The sequence below is a fragment of the Vipera berus genome (genome assembly GCF_964194415.1).
Source record: "Vipera berus genome assembly, chromosome: 13".
NCBI classification, from domain to species: Eukaryota; Metazoa; Chordata; class Lepidosauria; order Squamata; family Viperidae; genus Vipera; species Vipera berus.
The window spans coordinates 433,775-450,942 of record NC_138216.1 but is presented as its reverse complement, the minus strand read 5'-3'; the positions used below and the strand labels follow the sequence as shown (position 1 = coordinate 450,942).

General features: G+C 57.0%; 2 protein-coding genes across 2 annotated transcripts; one reads left to right on the top strand and one right to left on the bottom strand.

Moving 5' to 3' along the window:
* Positions 1-4,189: 4,189 nt before the first annotated feature.
* On the top strand, positions 4,190-6,572 carry SNN (stannin). The gene is made up of 2 exons (XM_081338425.1): positions 4,190-4,405; positions 5,005-6,572. The coding sequence occupies exon 2, from the start codon at positions 5,084-5,086 to the stop codon at positions 5,345-5,347; it is 264 nt and encodes an 87-aa protein (XP_081194551.1). The 5' UTR covers positions 4,190-4,405; positions 5,005-5,083; the 3' UTR covers positions 5,348-6,572.
* A 248-nt stretch (positions 6,573-6,820) lies between these two features.
* Positions 6,821-16,707, bottom strand: TXNDC11 (thioredoxin domain containing 11). Its single transcript, XM_081338424.1, has 12 exons — positions 16,493-16,707; positions 15,485-15,701; positions 15,196-15,293; positions 14,560-14,689; positions 13,521-13,614; positions 12,799-12,911; positions 12,005-12,205; positions 10,939-11,683; positions 10,552-10,703; positions 10,184-10,293; positions 9,495-9,579; positions 6,821-7,671 (listed from the first exon to the last, which is right to left on the bottom strand). The coding sequence occupies exons 1-12, from the start codon at positions 16,657-16,659 to the stop codon at positions 7,084-7,086; spliced, it is 2,700 nt and encodes an 899-aa protein (XP_081194550.1). The 5' UTR covers positions 16,660-16,707; the 3' UTR covers positions 6,821-7,083.
* Positions 16,708-17,168: the final 461 nt, after the last annotated feature.

Below are 17,168 nucleotides of genomic sequence, written 5' to 3'. Positions count from 1 at the left end.
AGAGCATCTCATTGTAATTGTGTGGCTTAAAATGGGGCAAGCTGGATGGTGCCCCACAATTAAGGGCTCCTTGCCGCCTGCATTCCTCTGCCTTCATTTCCCCACCCCCACTTTGTTCCTCACACAGTCCTTCCATTTATACTCCCCCCCACCCTCTTCTCCTCTCACCCCCTCTGCTTTGCTGAGCTCAGACTTCCATAAAAAGATTATCCTGCTAATTAAAGCGCCTGCATTCCTCCTTCCTTCCTTTCCTGACAACTGACCCGTTTTTTCCTAGCTGGAGCTAGGAGCCTGGAGCCAACCCTGCCCCCCCCCCCATCACAAGCTGTTTCACAGGCTCCCTCTTGGAAGAAGGCTGGGGAAGGTGAGTGTGGGTCATCCCCACCTCCCCTTCTGCAGGTTGCACTCCCAGAGACTATGCTGAACTGGGAAGAATCCTCAAGCCCCTCCTCTCTGAAGCCGGAAACAAGGAACTGCTCCCCAAACGCTTGGTGCTCGGTGGGACATCTAAAGAACATTTAGTCCATCTTCCATTGAACACAAGGAGGACGCGGTCCTTCTGCCACTGTCTTTGCTTAATTCTACTCCAGATGGCGGCCAGATGGCCTTTGCTTCTCCAGCAGAGGCTGGAAGGGCTGCTATGATGTGGGCTTAAAAGCCAGCTGGGCCCGTCTTCCAGGACAGCCGCAATCTTTTGGAGTAGCCCATCAATCCACCTGTGCTCCTGCAGCTCTCTGAAGTTGCCACTCAATCCTTTTCCATCCTGACAAGACCCAGTAGAAAGCGGTGATGCTGAGGCCTCCATTCTGAGTCAGGGAGCGCTTCCCCTAATGATGCTGCAGAAACGCACATGGGGCAAGAGGATAGCCCCCCCCCCATCAAGCACTGAGCTCTGCCACCCAAGGGCCCTGGGGGCTCAGGGGATTAGTCCAGGAGAGCTGCCCCCAGTTGACATAAGCACTCAGGTAAATGCTTGGCAGGAGCTTGATCAAAAGCATGGCAGAAGTGGTGGCTTTTATTCCCAGATCTTCCCTTGGGGTGCTTGAAATTCACTCCAGTCAGTGAAATTGACTTCCTTGGCTTCTGATATTCTCTTCCTGTTTGCTAAAGAGCATATATTTGCTAAGAACCTGTGGGGTCTTCTTGCTGTCCATTGCATTTCCTGCAGATAAAATACCTTTGGTCTCTCTGTGAGCATCGTGAAATGTCAGCCATCTCTAAAAATACTCTGCCTGCAGTTTCCTGCACATGAAATCACAGGAAGGAAGTTGAGGGCTCTCTCGCTCGAACGGCCATGAAGCTTCCTTGCCCCCCCTCCCAAAGGAAGACTGCCGCCCCCCCCCAGTCATGTTGCCTTCCCAGCTGTGCCAAGAAGTTGGTTGCAGAGAGGGAGTTCTTCCCAGCCTGTTCTGCTGGAGAGAAAAGATAAATAATTTAAGCTTCCATTATGTGAAAAAGCAAAGAGGCCAGGAAGCGTCTCCAATGAAGCCTGTGTCTATGTGAGCAAGTGTGTCCAAGTTCATCATTTATCTGAGGCTGTAATGTGCAAAACCAGATTTTGCATGACTCCCTTTCTCTCCATGGCTGCCTGGTGTTCTCTGCTGAGAGTGGAGACACGGACAGTTTTAGTCTTTATTTTTTTATCTTTTGTTTGTTTGAAATAATATGCCACACTGAACTTCTTCCATAGTAGCAGTACACACAAAAATAGCGTAGTATAACAGTACAATACAATCCAACATTAACAGAAAAGCATTTTTAAAAATCTTCCTATAGAAGCAAATAATCCAATCCTTTAAGGAAGATTGAGGAGACGTTGGCAAAAACCCCACAGTCTTTGATTGGGCACCCCAAAGAAGGCCATCCAGGCAATGAGTCTCAAAACGGAGTGGCTCTAGGGGACTCTCGTGCAGATCTCTTTCTTAGGTGGGTTTGGAGAAGCTCTGAGCGTGCAGGCAGGGCAAAGTGCTGCTCCTGGAACTTGCCGGTGTAAAAGTTGGGTGAGCAGCGATGGCTCCTCTTCCCGTGGGAAGCAGAGTTGTGGCACAAGCTGCATGTTCCTTCAAAACAGCATCAAAAGGCCTTAATGGAGGTACATATATGGAAGGGAAGCTACTGAGCACGGCTTCCCTGGGCAGAAGGCCACTTTTGTTAACAACCAGTCCCGCCGTGGGCAAAACCCAAGATTACATAACGGCAGTTCCATCAGTGTAGAGTTTGCAATAACGTCTTTCCAGATTTAGAGGATTTACTTGACCAGTTTTAGAATGACCACCTACAGTCCTTATTCGAAGGAAGCAGGGAGAACAGTCAGTCAGCTGAGGCTCTCCTCTCTGTTTCTTAGAAACAAGAAAGATGGATGAGGTATCCTGTTGAAGCAAAACCCAAGATGTCTCCCCTTCCTTCCCAAAGCAGAAGCCGACTCCCCTCCTTGCCAGGGATAAGGACCAAGGGCAGCACCAAGTCACCCTCCCACTGGCACCTCCTGGAGCAATGTTCTCTCTGTGGCCTTGTCAGAGGCATCCAAGGCCTGAGCCCACCCCCCCACCCCTTTTTGCAGACTTCAGGGGCATCGACTGGAGTTCTGGCAGTTGCTGTAAAGGGTGGAAATGCTTTAAGCCTGGAGAAGGGAGCAGAATCTGCAAGGAGGGAGTCAGCTGTCCACTCCGAAAGGGGGTGGAGGAGACCCAGGATTTGAACCTTTGGAATAACTTCCGAAGGGGGCACAATTCCGGGGTGTTGAATTCTGGGCAGACGCTTCTTTGCCTTGTGACTTCCTAATCTTGGGCAGTAAACCTGCTCAGATCTGCTCTGGGAAAGCAGACGGGGATGAAAGTCTAATCACTGACTTGCTCTGTTGACCATGGCAGCCCTGACACACTTGGGGTGCCCAGTGAATCAGAGAGAGATAAATGTCAGTGCTTGCTGATTAAGAATATTCTCCTGAAACCTTTGAGACAAATCCTCTTTCTGCACTGCAGACTCGGTTCCTCATCAGGCATTTTCTAAATATAAAGCTACTAAAAGCAGTCAAATCTCTCTTGGTCACAAGGCAGAGAAATTAAAATACAGTTCCTGTTTAAAATTAGCTATGTTAAATCACTCTAAAGAGAAACTGTCAACATTAACATTCTAAGTCAAGCAGGGACCAGTTAACGGCTCTCTCCAAACAAGCCGCTAATAAGTACACCCCAGAAGGTGCCTTGATCACCTCTAGCTAAATACATGTGAGGTTGGTGAGTTCTTTATGGTCTCTCTCCGCCTTTGGGTTTGTCTTGGTCCCTCACTAATGCAATTCGCAGCCTTTACCAGAGCCAGTGAGTCTTCTGAGGTCACCTGGTGCAAACCAGTAGAACAAGGAAGCAACCTTTCTCCAATGTTCAACAGAGCCTCACCGGGCAGAGACTGTCGTAGCCAGGAAGACAAACGGTTGAGCAGGGAAAGGTAAGAAGCGGAGTCATAGCTATGAAGCTGGACGGTTGGGCCCAGCGGCCATCATCTTGGAAAGGGGGTCGACTAGCATGATGGTCAGCTCTGACTGCACCTCCCAGCTCTGAGGTTCTTTCCGGCACGGGAAGCTTGGTCAGGAGAATTCCAAGGGGAGCCGAGGCAGGCTGGGCTTCTTGCGTCCCTCCTGCTCGAGGTTAGCTCGGAATACCAGAAGGAGCCTTTGCCTTCGTCCGTGGGACCTCCGGAGAAGCTCCGGTTTCTGCAGCAGAGGAAGGAGAGGTGCCACAGCCAGCCGGTTTTCTTGCCTGGTTCAAATTATTTCAAAACCCTTGAAAAGTGAAACCCAGGGAGGAAGGGAGGAGGGAGGACCTCGGCCTCCGAGCTGGCTCTGGGCCTGTGGAAGCCCCTGCCCCTTCCCCAGGGGCTGGGTGGGGGGCTGCCTGCGGTCCTCAGGCTTTCTTCTCATTGGAGGCAGCTGAGGATGTGCAGGAAGCTCTGGACTTCGCCAGATCAAGAAGATCCTGGAGAGACCGTGGATGCTGGTGGAACCACGCGCGGGAGATCCACAAAAAGGATCCACCGAAGGAAGAGGCACCGGAAAAGCCTCAAAGCGCCAAAGCCACAGCCGTCGGCTCGGGGCGGCTGCAGGGAGAGAGAGCGGCGGCGCCGTCCCGGGACGCCCCCCGCCCGCCCGCCCGCCGGCCGCGCCGCCCCCGCCCCGCCCCCGCCGTCAGCTGTTGCCAAGCGGGCTCCGGCGCCCGCGCCCATTGGCCGCCGACGCTGCTCGTTAGGCGGCGCCGAGGCGGCGGACGGCAGTGCGGGCTCTCCGCGGCTCCGGCATGCTGGCTGCGCGGGGGCCGCGGCGCGCGAGGGGCCGGGCCGGGAGGAGGAGGAGGAGAGCGGCGGACCGCGGCTCCAGCTCGACGCCTCCCCGGGCGGAAGCGCGCCCTCCCTGGTGAGCCGCGGGGGGCGGGAAGGGCGGACGGGGGGCGGCAGGGCGGTCGTCCCGTCCCCGCGCTGGGCGAACAAAGGGCGGCTGCTGCGCCCAGCCCGCCTCTCGGCTGCGCCCGCCCGGGGCGCCCGCGGAGGCCGGGTCGGGCCGGGCCCTCTGCCCCATCGGCGACCGGTCGCCGCTTCGCCCGGCAGCCGCACGGGCGGGCGCGCCGCGGGATCCTTTGTTCGGCTGCGGCGAGCGCGCGCCTTTGCCCCGGAGCGCCGTGACGCACTCGGCTCGGCCGGGCCGGCGCAGCTGCTCCCGGGCTCGGGGGGGCTGGCCGAGACAGGCGGGGCGGGGGGGTTGCCCGGGCCTGCGAGCGCACGTGCGCTCCGCCCTCCGCCGGGGACCGAGATGCCCGCCGCCGCCCCGCCTTCCAGGGCCCGCCGGAGTCTTCCCCGTCCTGCCCCGCCGCCCCCCCCCCCGCCTTCCAAGGGGAGGGGGCGAGCCGTCCTCTGGGGGCTGCGTTGGGGGTGGGGTCGTTGGAGCCCCCGGGTGCGGGGCTGTCCTTGAGGGGGCCCTGCGGCCCTTCGTGGCTTAACCGGTCTCTGCCTCTGCAGGCACTGAGCCCCCCCCTCCTCTGGCGAGGGACCAGCTGCCAGCCAGGAGAGGGCCGAGGCGCCTTTGCAGCCGGTCACCATGTCCATCATGGACCACAGCCCCACCACGGGGGTGGTGACGGTCATCGTCATCCTCATCGCCATCGCAGCCCTGGGCGCCCTGATTCTGGGCTGCTGGTGCTACCTGCGCCTCCAGAGGATCAGCCAGTCGGAGGATGAGGAGAGCATCGTGGGCGAAGGCGAATCCAAGGAGCCCTTCCTCCTGGTCCAGTATTCTGCACGGGGACCTTGCACAGAGAGTAAGGCCAAGCTGAGCCCTGGTGGCCCCAAGGCACACGGCTAGCGGGATTTCCACAGGCTGCAAATCCCACGGGGACTGTGAAGGACCACGCAGGGCTGCACCCACCACTCTGCCGAACGCTTGGCCACTCGCAGCCATGCATGCGTGGGGAAGACGACCCTCCTTGCTCCATGACATGCCTCTCCCTCTCTGGCACAAGGTGGGGACGCAGCGTGAGTCCCATTCAACCTGCTACTTGAATTGCCCACTGAGCCCTGACATAATGTGAGCAGCTGCGGAATGTGTGAGGAAGCCGGTGTCACTTTTCCAGGAACTGGGAAGAAGCAACACGCTGGGCGTGAGCCATGCTTAGATTTAGGCGATGCTGCATGACCCCTACAGGGATTTCTCCAAAACCAACCCGGGGTGGGGGGGGGGGATGTTGGACTTGTGTCTTGTGTTCTAGGACAGATGATCAGTGCTTGTATTGGCAGCTGTAGCTGCAAAGCTGTTTCGTTCGTGTGCTTTAATAGGGGCCCAAATGTGCAGACGGGACCTACTTCTATGAGGACCTGCTAATGCTGCCTGGATGGGAATTATAATCAAATGAAGGGAGCCTACTCTCCCCGAGGTGAAGGTGTTCTTGGGGGAACAGCCCCCCCCCCCGTGGCCAGTGATGACTGCTTTTCTTTTGGGGTGCAGTCAGAAGGCTGCTGGGAGGCCGGGATTGGGGTGTGTGCAGCAAAAGGGTAGAAAGCCCTTTCCTGTGGATGCACCGAGTTCCACTCTCGGTTGTGGGGTGGGGGAAGCTTAGCACTTGTTCCCAGTGAGTGTATTTTTGTAGCTAAACCCGGCCTCTTCAAGGGGGTTCTTTGAGTACCCAGCCAAGCACCCAGGGGAGAGCACTGCCCTCCTCCCAGTATCTTCGACCATTTCCATTTGTGCTTTTATGGCCCGAGGGAGACCCTGATGCTTCACAGAACAAGGGCCCCCCTTCCTCTCTCTCTCTGGCCTAAGCAACACACTGCAAGGGGAAGAATCCCCCATTTTGGCCCCTCTGACCAGCTGCCAAAATGCAGTAAATAAAAAAGCTGGAGACCCCTGGGGGGGCATTTTGCACAGCCTTTGCCTGTAGCTCCCCCTCCTTTGTTCATGGCTAGCATTTTGGTGACCCCATCCTGTTACCCCCAACCGCCTAAGTATTGCTTGCCACTGAAAGCTTCTTATGAAATTCCCCCCAACACACACTACCTATTTCATTCTCCCAGAGCAAGTCGGAGGCTTCTTCAGCCAGAAGAGGCAGAGCCACTGTGCCAGGCACAGAGTAAGGGGACACGATGGGGTGGAAGCCCTTGCTCTCCCCACTCCTTAAATGTGTAATTAACACTCCTGGAAGTTCTCTAAAAAGAAATCCTGAAGGTAACCAGGTTGAACATTTTGTGTAAATCTGGTACCAATTTTGAGCAGAGGAAGGAAAAACACTTATGGAGTAATCTTACCTTGTTTGTGGGTGGGAAAAGAGAAGCCTCATTTGGGCACCCTCCAAATTGTTTAATTTAGGTTAAATTGATACAAAAGCTAACAAATTAGTGCAATTTTAAAGTGCAAAGAACAATCCCTGCAATTTGACAATTTCACAGATCCCGAGACCTGCCACTTGGGGTCCATGACTCATTAAAAAAATACTCTCATTTTTCTAGTCCAGCAAAAGAAGGGAGGCTAACAACATTTCAATAAAGTTTGCATAAAGGTCTCTCTGCTCCAGATTTGTCTGGCTTGTCATTCCAGGCTCAGCAGAGCTACTCCGTCCAGTTCTCCTTGCTGTGCTCTGCGGGGGCCCTGGAGTCCAGCGGGCCAGCCCCCTCCTTTTCCACCTGGGGAAAGGGGTCCTGCCCAGAGGGGGGGAGGCTTGCGGCGTCCTCGGGGGGGAGGCTGTGTCCCAGGCCCGATTCTGCTGCCCGATGCTTCTCTGCAATGGCGAGCAGGACTTTCAGGAAGGCGTTCTCGGTCAGGAGGGTCTCTGAGGCTTCGGCCAGCTTCCGCAGCTTCTCGGCCAGGTCTTCCAGCTGCCAGCTCCTCTGGCTGCACAGCTGCTCCCGGTGGCTCTGCTGCTGCTTCAGGACGTGGGTTTCTCGCTGCAGCCGCTGGCTCTCGCTCCGGGTTTCGGACAGCTGCCCCTGGGCCTGGTGGAGGGCCCGGATCTCAGCCTTCAGCAGCCTGATCTCCTTTTCCAGATGGGCGATGTGTGCCTGCTGGAGGTCGGTCTCTTGCCAGAGTCCGGGCCCCCAACCCGCAGCCAGGAAGGGGGGGCTGGAGTGGCGGAGGATGAATTTCAGGAGGTTGGGCACACTAACCAGGGAAGTCATGGGAAACTTGGAAGTCTGGTCCTTCCTAGGAGAGCAAAGAGAGGGGTGAGCCTGGCTGGCACCAAGGGTCAAGGGTGGAATAATGGAGTGAGTTGGAAGGGACCTTGGAGGTCTTCTGGTGCAATCCCACGATCAAGCAGGAAACGCTGTACCCTTTCAGACAAATGCTTGTCCGATCTCTTCTGGATAACCTTCTGCTGATGAGTGCCTGGGTTGAGAAAGCGGCGCAACCCCCCCCCCCCGGCACGTCCCTCCCTTGGCTTTGAATGTGCTAAGCTAGGAGGGCAGTGTGGATGGGATCCCCAGCTTGGGGCGAGTCTGGCTTCTGGTGCTGATCTCTGAGGCCATTGTAGGACTCCCAAGAATCCACCTGAGGATTTGAAGATGGGAGGGAGCTGCTCTGCCGGTTTCTATTCCAGGAGCAGAAGGGCAGGAAATGTGGGCTCTGGGTGGTGACGGCAGCAGCTGTGGAATCCTGAGAAAACCACCAGAGCAGCAGCTGTTTATTCATCCTGCCCAACATCAGGCCAAGATCCCAGCTGGCAAGTCCTGGATCCCTTCAATTTGCAGGTCCAAGCCACAATCCTGCTGGGCCAGCGCTCCTCACAACTTTGCAACAGGTGAAATGCCAGGCGAGCGGCGTTTGCCACAAGCAACAATTAAATTAATTGTGGCTGAACTTGTCAGTGTTCCCAGCCCCCAGCATTTCAGGTGACTGTAAGGGGTGGGGGCAGAAGCAGCCTCTGGCCCCCAGTTTTGCTCTCCTGTGCTCTCTGCAACCACCCCTTAAAATGCCGGTGTTTAATCACAAAGCCCAGGGTGGGAAGACAGTGAGCAGGAAGTCCGCACTTTGGGTTTCACCTCGGGCAACCTGTCATCCACTTAATCACCGCGTTGCCTGGCTGGAGAAAGCAGCTCTGGCCGACTTTCTATGCACAATGGCACCTGTGGGGTGTCCCAGGGATGGCCGTGTGGCTTTGGCAGCCAGATTGGTTAAGACGCCGGGCTAGAAACGGGACTACGAGTTCTGATTCTTCCTAGCTAGGTGACTTGGGCCAGTTCCTCTCTCAACCCTAGGAAGCAGGCAATGGTCAGCCTTGCCAAGAAAACTGCTCATCCAGGCAGTTAAAGGTAAAGGTAAAAGTTCCCCCGCACATGCGTGCTAGTCGTTTCCAACTCTAAGGGCCAGTGCTCATCTCCGTTTCAAAGCCGAAGAGCCAGCGCTTGTCCGAGGACGTCTCCGTGGTCATGTGGCTGGCATGACTAGACGCCAAAGGTGCACGGAACGCTGTTACCTTCCCACCGTAGCGGTCCCTATTCTTCTACTTGCATTTTTACGTGCTTTCGAACTGCTAGGTTGGCAGAAGCTGGGACGAGTAACAGGTGCTCGCTCTGTTACATGGCACTCGGGATTCAACCCACCAAACTTCCGACCTTCTGATCGACAAGCTCAGGGTCCTAACCCACTGAGCCACCGCGTCCCTTCCAGACAGTTACCAGGAATTAATTCAGAGGCAACAGCAACAAAAATATTGCTTTTAAGCAGGCAGCCCTTTCAGATACAAATTGGTTTCTTGTTGCACTGAAATTCTGCTTTCTAAAAAAAGCAGTATTTTATGCTAATAATTTACAAGACTAGGTTGTGAACTAGAGAGTTTTCATGAATTTTCAAAAAGCCTGGGAATCTGCTTGCTGTTTTATCTTCTGTTATCTGCTTGTACAATTGCAATACATTTTTCTCTCTGATAATCAAGGCTTTTACTCAATCTAACATACTAAGTTTCCTTCCCATATTATACGTATATCCTATGAAAACCTCACAATCCAGATGCAAAATGTGCTACTTGCCGGTCATGAGGAAAAAACAGGATGTTGGGTAGGTGGTCCGTCATGAATTCCCAGGGGAGATCATTCTGAGAAACGTCAATCCTGTTAAAACAGAGAAGTATGCAGGCTTCGGCACCCTCGTTTCCAGGGAACAGCAACTGGCTGGGGGTGCAAACCTTTGGGCAGAACCGGTGCAGCTAAGTCAAGCATCAGCAAGCTCTGCTCAAAATATCTGACAGACAAAAAAGCAAAATGGCTTCATTTGGATTTAAACAATTGGGATTTTTCCTGCAGTATGCAAATCACACCTGGCAAAAATGAGCAAAGCAACAGGAGAAACAACCTTTAGAGAGCACCTACCAATTAGGGGTCACACCTGATGGCTTCCCCCTTCTCTCTGTAGAAGGGCAGGAGAGGAAAGGGGACGGAGGGGCCCCAGGAGACTTTTCAGAGGGAGATCCTTTGTGCCCCAGTTTTCCTCACTTTCCTAGCAGGGACTTGGCCAGGAATAGGCAGGAGGGGTCCCGGCTGTAGACAGGAAAGTCAGGCAGGTGCCCAGACCCACTGGCCCCCTCAGAGGTTCCAGCTCCCTCTAAATGGCACCAAGAGCCCCAAGGCAGAGGGGGTGAGGTAGCCGCCTTTCCCTCTTTGGCACCAGGAAACGATCCCCTCGGATTCCAGGAGCACGAAGGCGACGCCTGCCTACCTGGCCACCATGAAGCGTGGTGGGGGCAGAATCCGAGCCAGCTGGATGAAGATGTGGCTGAGAGATGCGCAGAAGCCGCACCAGGGGGCATAATAGAGCAGCAGGACAGCCTGGGGGGGGGAGGGAAGGCAGGTCAGGAGGTGACACAGGCAGCAGTGGAAGGAGACCCCATGTTCCCCAGCCTGGGAAGGAAGCCCCTCCTTTCATGGGAGAGCGGAGACCGTCTCAGGGACAGCTCCTCCCAAGTGCTTTGGCCAAACTCTTCCCCAAGTGCAAATCCCTGAACTGGAAGGTCCTGGCGGTGGGAGGGGGGAGCTGGGGTGCAAAGCAGCCCCCAGAAGGAGCTCTGGGCACCGCGCCAGCATCACCTTTGGGCTCCTCAGGATCAGCTCGTGGAAAGTGCTGGTGGTGATTTCCTGAACCAGGTGCTGCTGCGGGTGGGCCTGGCTGGGCCGGGGGTCACCAACTAGATGCCTTTTCAAGGGGCTGTACAGGATCGTGTAGTTTCGGATGAAGGTTTCTGCAAGGAGGAGGCAGGAGATCAGGGGGACGTCCCAGTCCTCCCGGCGGGTCAAGGAAGCAAGATCTGCTCCGGATCTCCTTGGGATCAAGCACGGCATAAAAGGTTTGCGGGAAAGGAGGGAAGGCGCTGAAGAGAAACTGCAGCATTCCCTGGGCAAAGTTTCTCGGCTGCCGTCCTCCTCCCGCCCCTGCCGCGAAGATGGAGCCCACGGAGGGGCGGCAGCAGGCCGTACCAAGGCTGGCTCTCAAGAGGGCCGGTCTCTGGCCCAGGACGTAATGCACCTCTTCCTTCAGGTCCACGATGGCAGCAAATTCCTTCACCAGGGGAGAACCAGCAGCCCCCAGTCTCTCCGCGTACATCCAGAAGAGGTTGGAGTCCAGCAGGTAGAGGTTGAGGGTCTTGTTGGTCCTGCAGCTGAGACCGGCCATGGCAGAGCCAGAGAGGCCGGCCTGCTCCTCGACGAGAGGAAGAGACTCGGAGGCGTCCTCCTTCCGGCTCTTTCCATGGGAAGCGGAGGAGACTTCCAGCGGGTGGAAAGAGGCCCCTTCGGCCCTGACCAGGTCCAGCAGGTCCCTGTTCACTGTCCTGCAGCAGGCAGTGTAGGAGCTGAAAGGGCTGTAGAAGCTGAGGAAGTCGTTGCACCAGGAAACGGTCCTGGACACGACGTGGAAGAAGGTCCGTTCCTTGAGGTAGAAGGAGTCCACGGCTGCCTTGATGGCCATGAAGCTGCAGTGAAGGCGCACCAGGGGGCTGGGCTGCACCCCACCCGTCTGATTGATGCACAGCTCACAGACGTTGTGGGTCCGGGAGAGGCTGTGCCACTGGGCGGGCAGCAACACTGTGTTGCAGCAAGGGGGGCTGGAGCCGCTTTCAGCTGTGGGGAGGTGGAGGCCCGCAGCCACCGAGGAGCCCCCTCCCTGCAGGAACTGGGGGTGGTCTCGCTTGCAGCTCTTGTACTCCAAGGCCAGTTGGGAGATCTAGACAACAGAAGAGGAAACCGTGACTCTGCTCCTACCAGGGAACCCCACGGCCTCAAGAGGCAGCTCTGGGAGCAGAGGCGGCTTCTTCCTGGCCTAGGCTGACCAGCAGCCATCCCAAGCCTCCTCTCCTCCCTTGGGCTTGTTCTGGGATGACTGGCCAAAAAATGGCTTGGACCCCAAATTTCTGAACTGCAGATTCTCCGCGGGTGACACTGCTTGGGGCCAGCACAGGACCAAGAAGGGGCAGCTGTGCCACCAAGGGCCAGTCCAGCACAGCCAGTGGCCTGCGGGCAATGCCAGGCCATCCCTCTCACTCACCTCATCCAGGAGAGGGTGGCTCTCGGCCAGGGGGTCAAAGGGCAGGAAGAGAAAAAGGGCCGGCCCCTTCTTCAGCTCATTGTACAGCAGGAGGCTCTTCCCCCCATGAGGTCTCAGCCAGTTGAGGAAGGTCTCCCGGTTCTCCAGGGCCCACTTCCAAACGTTTTCAGCAGTGAAATTCAGGGTTTCATGGGGATAGAGCTGAAAGGAGAGGAGAGTTGGTTCTCAGGTAATGCAAGCAAGTCACTGAACGAGCAGCTGGACCAATCATCTGACGGGATGCAGACCACCCTCAGCAGATGCTCCTACCCACCCAGCTCTTGCACCCCAGGACTGTGCACGAAACCCCTGCAAGGGTTCCAAAGAAGCTGATCCGGGAAGGAAGGTTTCCTGTGCCCGACAGAAGGAACTGGCAGCATAGCTCATAGGAGCAGAGCCCACCGGCAAGCAGGATCACCCAAGAAATTCCACCCGGCACAGGAGGTCACAGGGAAGGGCAGCCGGCACAGCTCTGAGCCTGGGAACTGCTGAGCAGAACGGGATTATGGGCTGATTGAAACAACGTCTGCCACTCCATACCCTCCAGCAATGAGATGCCTTTCTTTACCTTTAATTTTTTGTTCAAAAGCTGCTCCTGCCTGGACCCCCTTCAGAGGAACAGTTTTGTTTCTTTACAGATGATTCCTCTGCCCAGCAAATCTGCTGTTGAGCCCAGAAACAGCTGCTGGGCTGTTCTTGGGGGAAGATGAGGCTCTGCTGGCTCCCAGGCTGCAAACTGGGATGGCATTACTCACAAGGGATGCGTTGACGTGTCTATGCAAGTAGATGGTGCCTGAGTCGGTCAGCGCAATTTCCTTGGCAAGCAGCCTATCCGTGATCACCCCAAAGTGAATGGTTCCCAGGTGATCTGTCAGAATACATCAGGGATCCCATAAAGAAAACAACAACTGCGCCACAGCTGGCTTTCCCCAGGAGCCCGCTCAGCAGGCAGGGCTGCTTGTCCACCTTCTCTGACTACTACCCAGATCTGCGACTGGTGCAGAGGCCTCCAGCCAACTGAAGAGCACGGGGGCTTCCCAGCCTCTGACTTCCACCTGGGGCCCCTGGGGCATCAGAGGCTGTGGGTTGCCTGGGAGCAGCCAAGAGCCCTGCAGTCCTTGGACAAATCGGGACAGGCAGATTCTCTGTCAGCTCCACCATTCCCTTCTTTGGCCAGGCAGGAAGTGGCCACAAGAGCTGCCTGTCCTCAGGTTCAAACAGAGTTAATTAGGAGTCCCTGCAGAACAGCCCCCCCAGTGAGCATCTAGCTGCACTCCTTGTCACCTAGGCTGCTTCTGTTGCCATGGAGGCCAAAAAATGGCATCTTCTCGAAAGCAGCGCCTGCCCCCTGCGGACGCAGCACGCCACAACCTGAACTGGTGCAGCACAGACGCCATAAAAACCATTCCTACCCCGACTCCTCTGAAAGTGAAAAGCCAGGAAGACCACAAGCCAAAAGGGGAGCCCCGTCACTCACCTTTATTTAAGGAGTGCAGTGCTGAAGCAAAGAAGGTCAGGTAGCCGGGGGGCTGGGGAGAAGCGTTGAACTCAAAGTAGCCCAAGACGCCGGGCTGCAACAGGCACAGGAAAGGCAGGACAATATGAACGTGGCAAGTCCCTTTGCAGGCAGATGGCCGGACTCTCTGCTGCCGGCCAGAGTGGGCAAGGGGAGGCAGACTACAAACACCCAATTTACGAAAAGGAATTGCACCGGGCGCAAGATCCAGCAACTGCCCAAATGCTGCAAGAGCTGGGAAAATGAAAACCTGACTTGGGCAAATTTTGGGGAGGGAAGCAGCTAAAAAGAGCTGGCAGAAAAGCCAGCCCGTCTGCTCAGAGGCCTGTGTCTTTCCAGCTGGCTCCCTCTGGTGACTGGGAGCAACAGAGAAAAGCCGCAAACCACAATCAGACCACAAACTCAGCTTAGGCAGGCAGACACCAAAAATATAAGCAGTAACTGGAACGCCAGGTGATATTTGTTTCCTGTTCCTCTCCCTTACTTGGTCTACTTGGTCCATCTGGAGAAGCACAAGAACACAATTTCAAAACTGGGGAGAGCAGGAGGGGGGGAAGGCAGGCACTGCCTGCAAAGAAATCCTTCGCTTCACTGCACAGAGATGGGCTGCTTCTGAGACGCTGCCAGCTGTGACGTGCCCAACCCCCCCTCCCCCATCCCTTAAGCAGAAATACATCCTTGGGTTTAAAGCCTCTGCTCTGAAAATGCAGAGGTAATAATTTCCTCCAATGATTCCCTTAGTTCACGGGGGTTTCTGACTTTGGGAGGGATGCAGAGATTTCAGAATGTTATCGTGCTCCCCCGGACCCATGGCCCTCTTTCCCAACATTGTGAAATGGACTCGGCCAATTAGGGAAGATGCCAGCCAGTTGCTATTTTCAGGAGCCTCAAAAGAAACGGCTGTGCTATTTGCAGTGAAGGATGGCAGGACTGCCTTTGAAAGCAGCGAGGCCCAACATTAGAGGCCTGGCACTGTCACCCCCAGAGCAGAGTAAGTTACCTCGTAACTGGAGAGGAACCGTTGCAGTCTGGACTGAGATGAGATGTAAAGGAGGGGAGTCATCACTCGGCGGACAAATTTCTCAATGTAAACAGCATTCATCGGCCCTTTGTATTCGATGGGCCCAAAGCTGCCATTGAAGAAAACAAAAACCGTGTCAGAATCTGCCAATACAAATCAAATTCCTACGCCGAGAATGGCTGGAGCTGGCAAAGGCAGAACCTCAACATTAAAGGCCAGGAGGGTCTGCCAAGGAAGAATTTAATATAAATTAATATTAATTAATACAGTTTCTTCAGTTTGAAGATGCAGCCAACTCCTGGCTGGGCAAGAGGTTGCTGGGCATCCCAGAGAGGAGAGGAGCTCAGTGTCAACCCGATGGCCTTCTCAGCCTGCAGAAACTCCCTGCCTGGCCCCAAAGAGCCGCCTGAGCGTCTGGAAAGGCCCAAACAGCAGTGAAGAAAAGGCTGGCAACAGCCAAAGGACGCAGCAAGTGAAACCAGAATTGGAAAGAGCCTCGCTGGAGCTACCCTCAAGTCCCACCTCCTCCTTTCGCTCAGGCCTCTGGGATTACGCGATGGTCAGTCGTTTTTCCTCCCATTACAGCTCCGATATCCATTTCACAGAAGCTCTCACCTCTGATGGTACAAGTATATCACAGGAAAGTAGAAAAAATGCTTCTGCTTTCGGCATTTCCCTTGGTTCCACCAGCAGTTGATGGCTATAAACAACACCTATGGGGGGAAGAACATAAAACAGGCAAGCGCAAAAGGCTTGGCTGATTCAGAAAGCATTTTTGAGACACACACACAGCAATCGGTGAGATCCTGAGCTGCAGGCCGTGCCTTAAAGGATCTGCAGCGGACCAAAATTGGTGACCCCTCCGAGGCCTGGTGTTGCACTGACCACAGCCACCCTCCTTTACCTGATCTGCCAGGCTCTTTGCCACTTGCTCGATCTCTTCCCGCACGGCGGCTGACTGGCCACACCATGGGGCATAAAAAAAAACCAGCGAGATCTCCGAACTGCGACGGATGTCCTCCGCTTGGTCCAGCTGCCCAAGAAAGAGATCGTGGACTGGTGACGTCGAAGGGAAGAAGCTGACAGGAGGCTTGGCAGGCCTTGTCACATCTTTTGCACGGCTGTGGGAGGGGAGAAGGGGGCTCAGAAACCAAGATCAGCAGAACACTGACAGCTCTTCAGCTCACGGCCCGTTTGCAGGAAAAGTCCTTTGAGCTCAGCCCACAGAAACCCACGCTCGGCCCCCGAAAAGCCAGGGGACTGAACACCGGAGCGAGGCCAGCCCCACCATCAGGGAGCCGTAGGGGCCCCGAACCAGGGAAACCGGTGCCTCCTTCGCCCACCTCACTCTCCACCCCGGCCTGTGAGAAGGGAGCTTCCAAAGGCTGCAGAAGAAACGCTCCATCCCGGTCTCCGGCCTGGGAAAGGCGGGAGGGTAGGAGGGTGAGGCAAGCCACCAGCAGCTTTCCCTGGCTCTCTGACCTTTCTCCCCCTCCGTTCCCAAAATGCCAAGAGAGAGTTTTCAAGCACGTGTTTAACGCGGAGGGCAGACAGGGTGAAGAAAACGGAGGGGCAGGCCCAGAGGATCCCGCAGGGTTATTTCCAAAGGCAGCTGCGCTAGAGGGTCGCCTTCACGCCCCCCCCCCCAGTCCCGTTAGCCGCATCCAAACGGCTCTCCCGGGCCAGGCAGCGCTTCCTTCCTCCCAGCCTTCCCCACTCGGGAAAAGACGGCTCGCCCCGAGGCCCCACGCGGCGCCTCCACCGGCCCAGGAAGGAAGAGGCGCGACGTGGCGGGGGCCCCGCAGCCTTTCCCGGCCACCTCCCCGAAGGGCCCGGCGGGCGTCGTCTCCGCGCGTGTCCCTCGCCTCCCGGGCCCCCGCCCCGAGACCCCCGCAGGGCTCCCTCGGCTCACCTGCACGAGGCCCGCAGCGCCAGCAGGCAGGCGCAGCCCAGCACCAGGGCGGCGCCGCACAGCACCTCGGGCCGCCGGGCCATGCGGGGGGCGGCGGGCGCTCCGCTGCTCTCCTGCGCGGGGGGCGGCGGGGCGGCGGCGGCGGGGCCTTCGCTGGCCGGCGACATCCCCTCCCCGGCGGCCAGGCCTGCCTGCCCGAGGCGGGGCCGAGCGCGCCTGCGGGTCGGGCCCACGCCGGGAAGCCGAACGGGGCGCCGCCACGTCTCCCGGCCCGCCCGATGACGGCGCGACGGGGCGGGGGCGTGCGACGCCCGGCCTCCTCCTCCTCCTGCTCGGGCCCGCCCTCCGCTGCCATGGCCCGCGACGAGCCTCCGCCCCGGGAGAAGTCTACCGCGGTAGGGGCGCCCGCCTCCTCGGCGCCCCCCCAGGCCGGGCGGAACGTGGGGAGGGGGGCCGTCCGGATACCCCGGAAGGCAGCGGGGAGGCCTGGCGCCAGGCCGCCACGAGAGCGGAGCGCCCCGACCCCGCCCCCCCCCGGCCGGCCGCGTTTTATACGGGTGGGCCGGCTCCTCTCGGCCAATAGGAAGGCGCCTGCGCGGGCCGCCGGAAGGGGCAGCGCCCCCATCTCCCCAGCGACGCCCGGCCAGGTGGGCCCCCCTCCCGGCTGGCAGGCAGG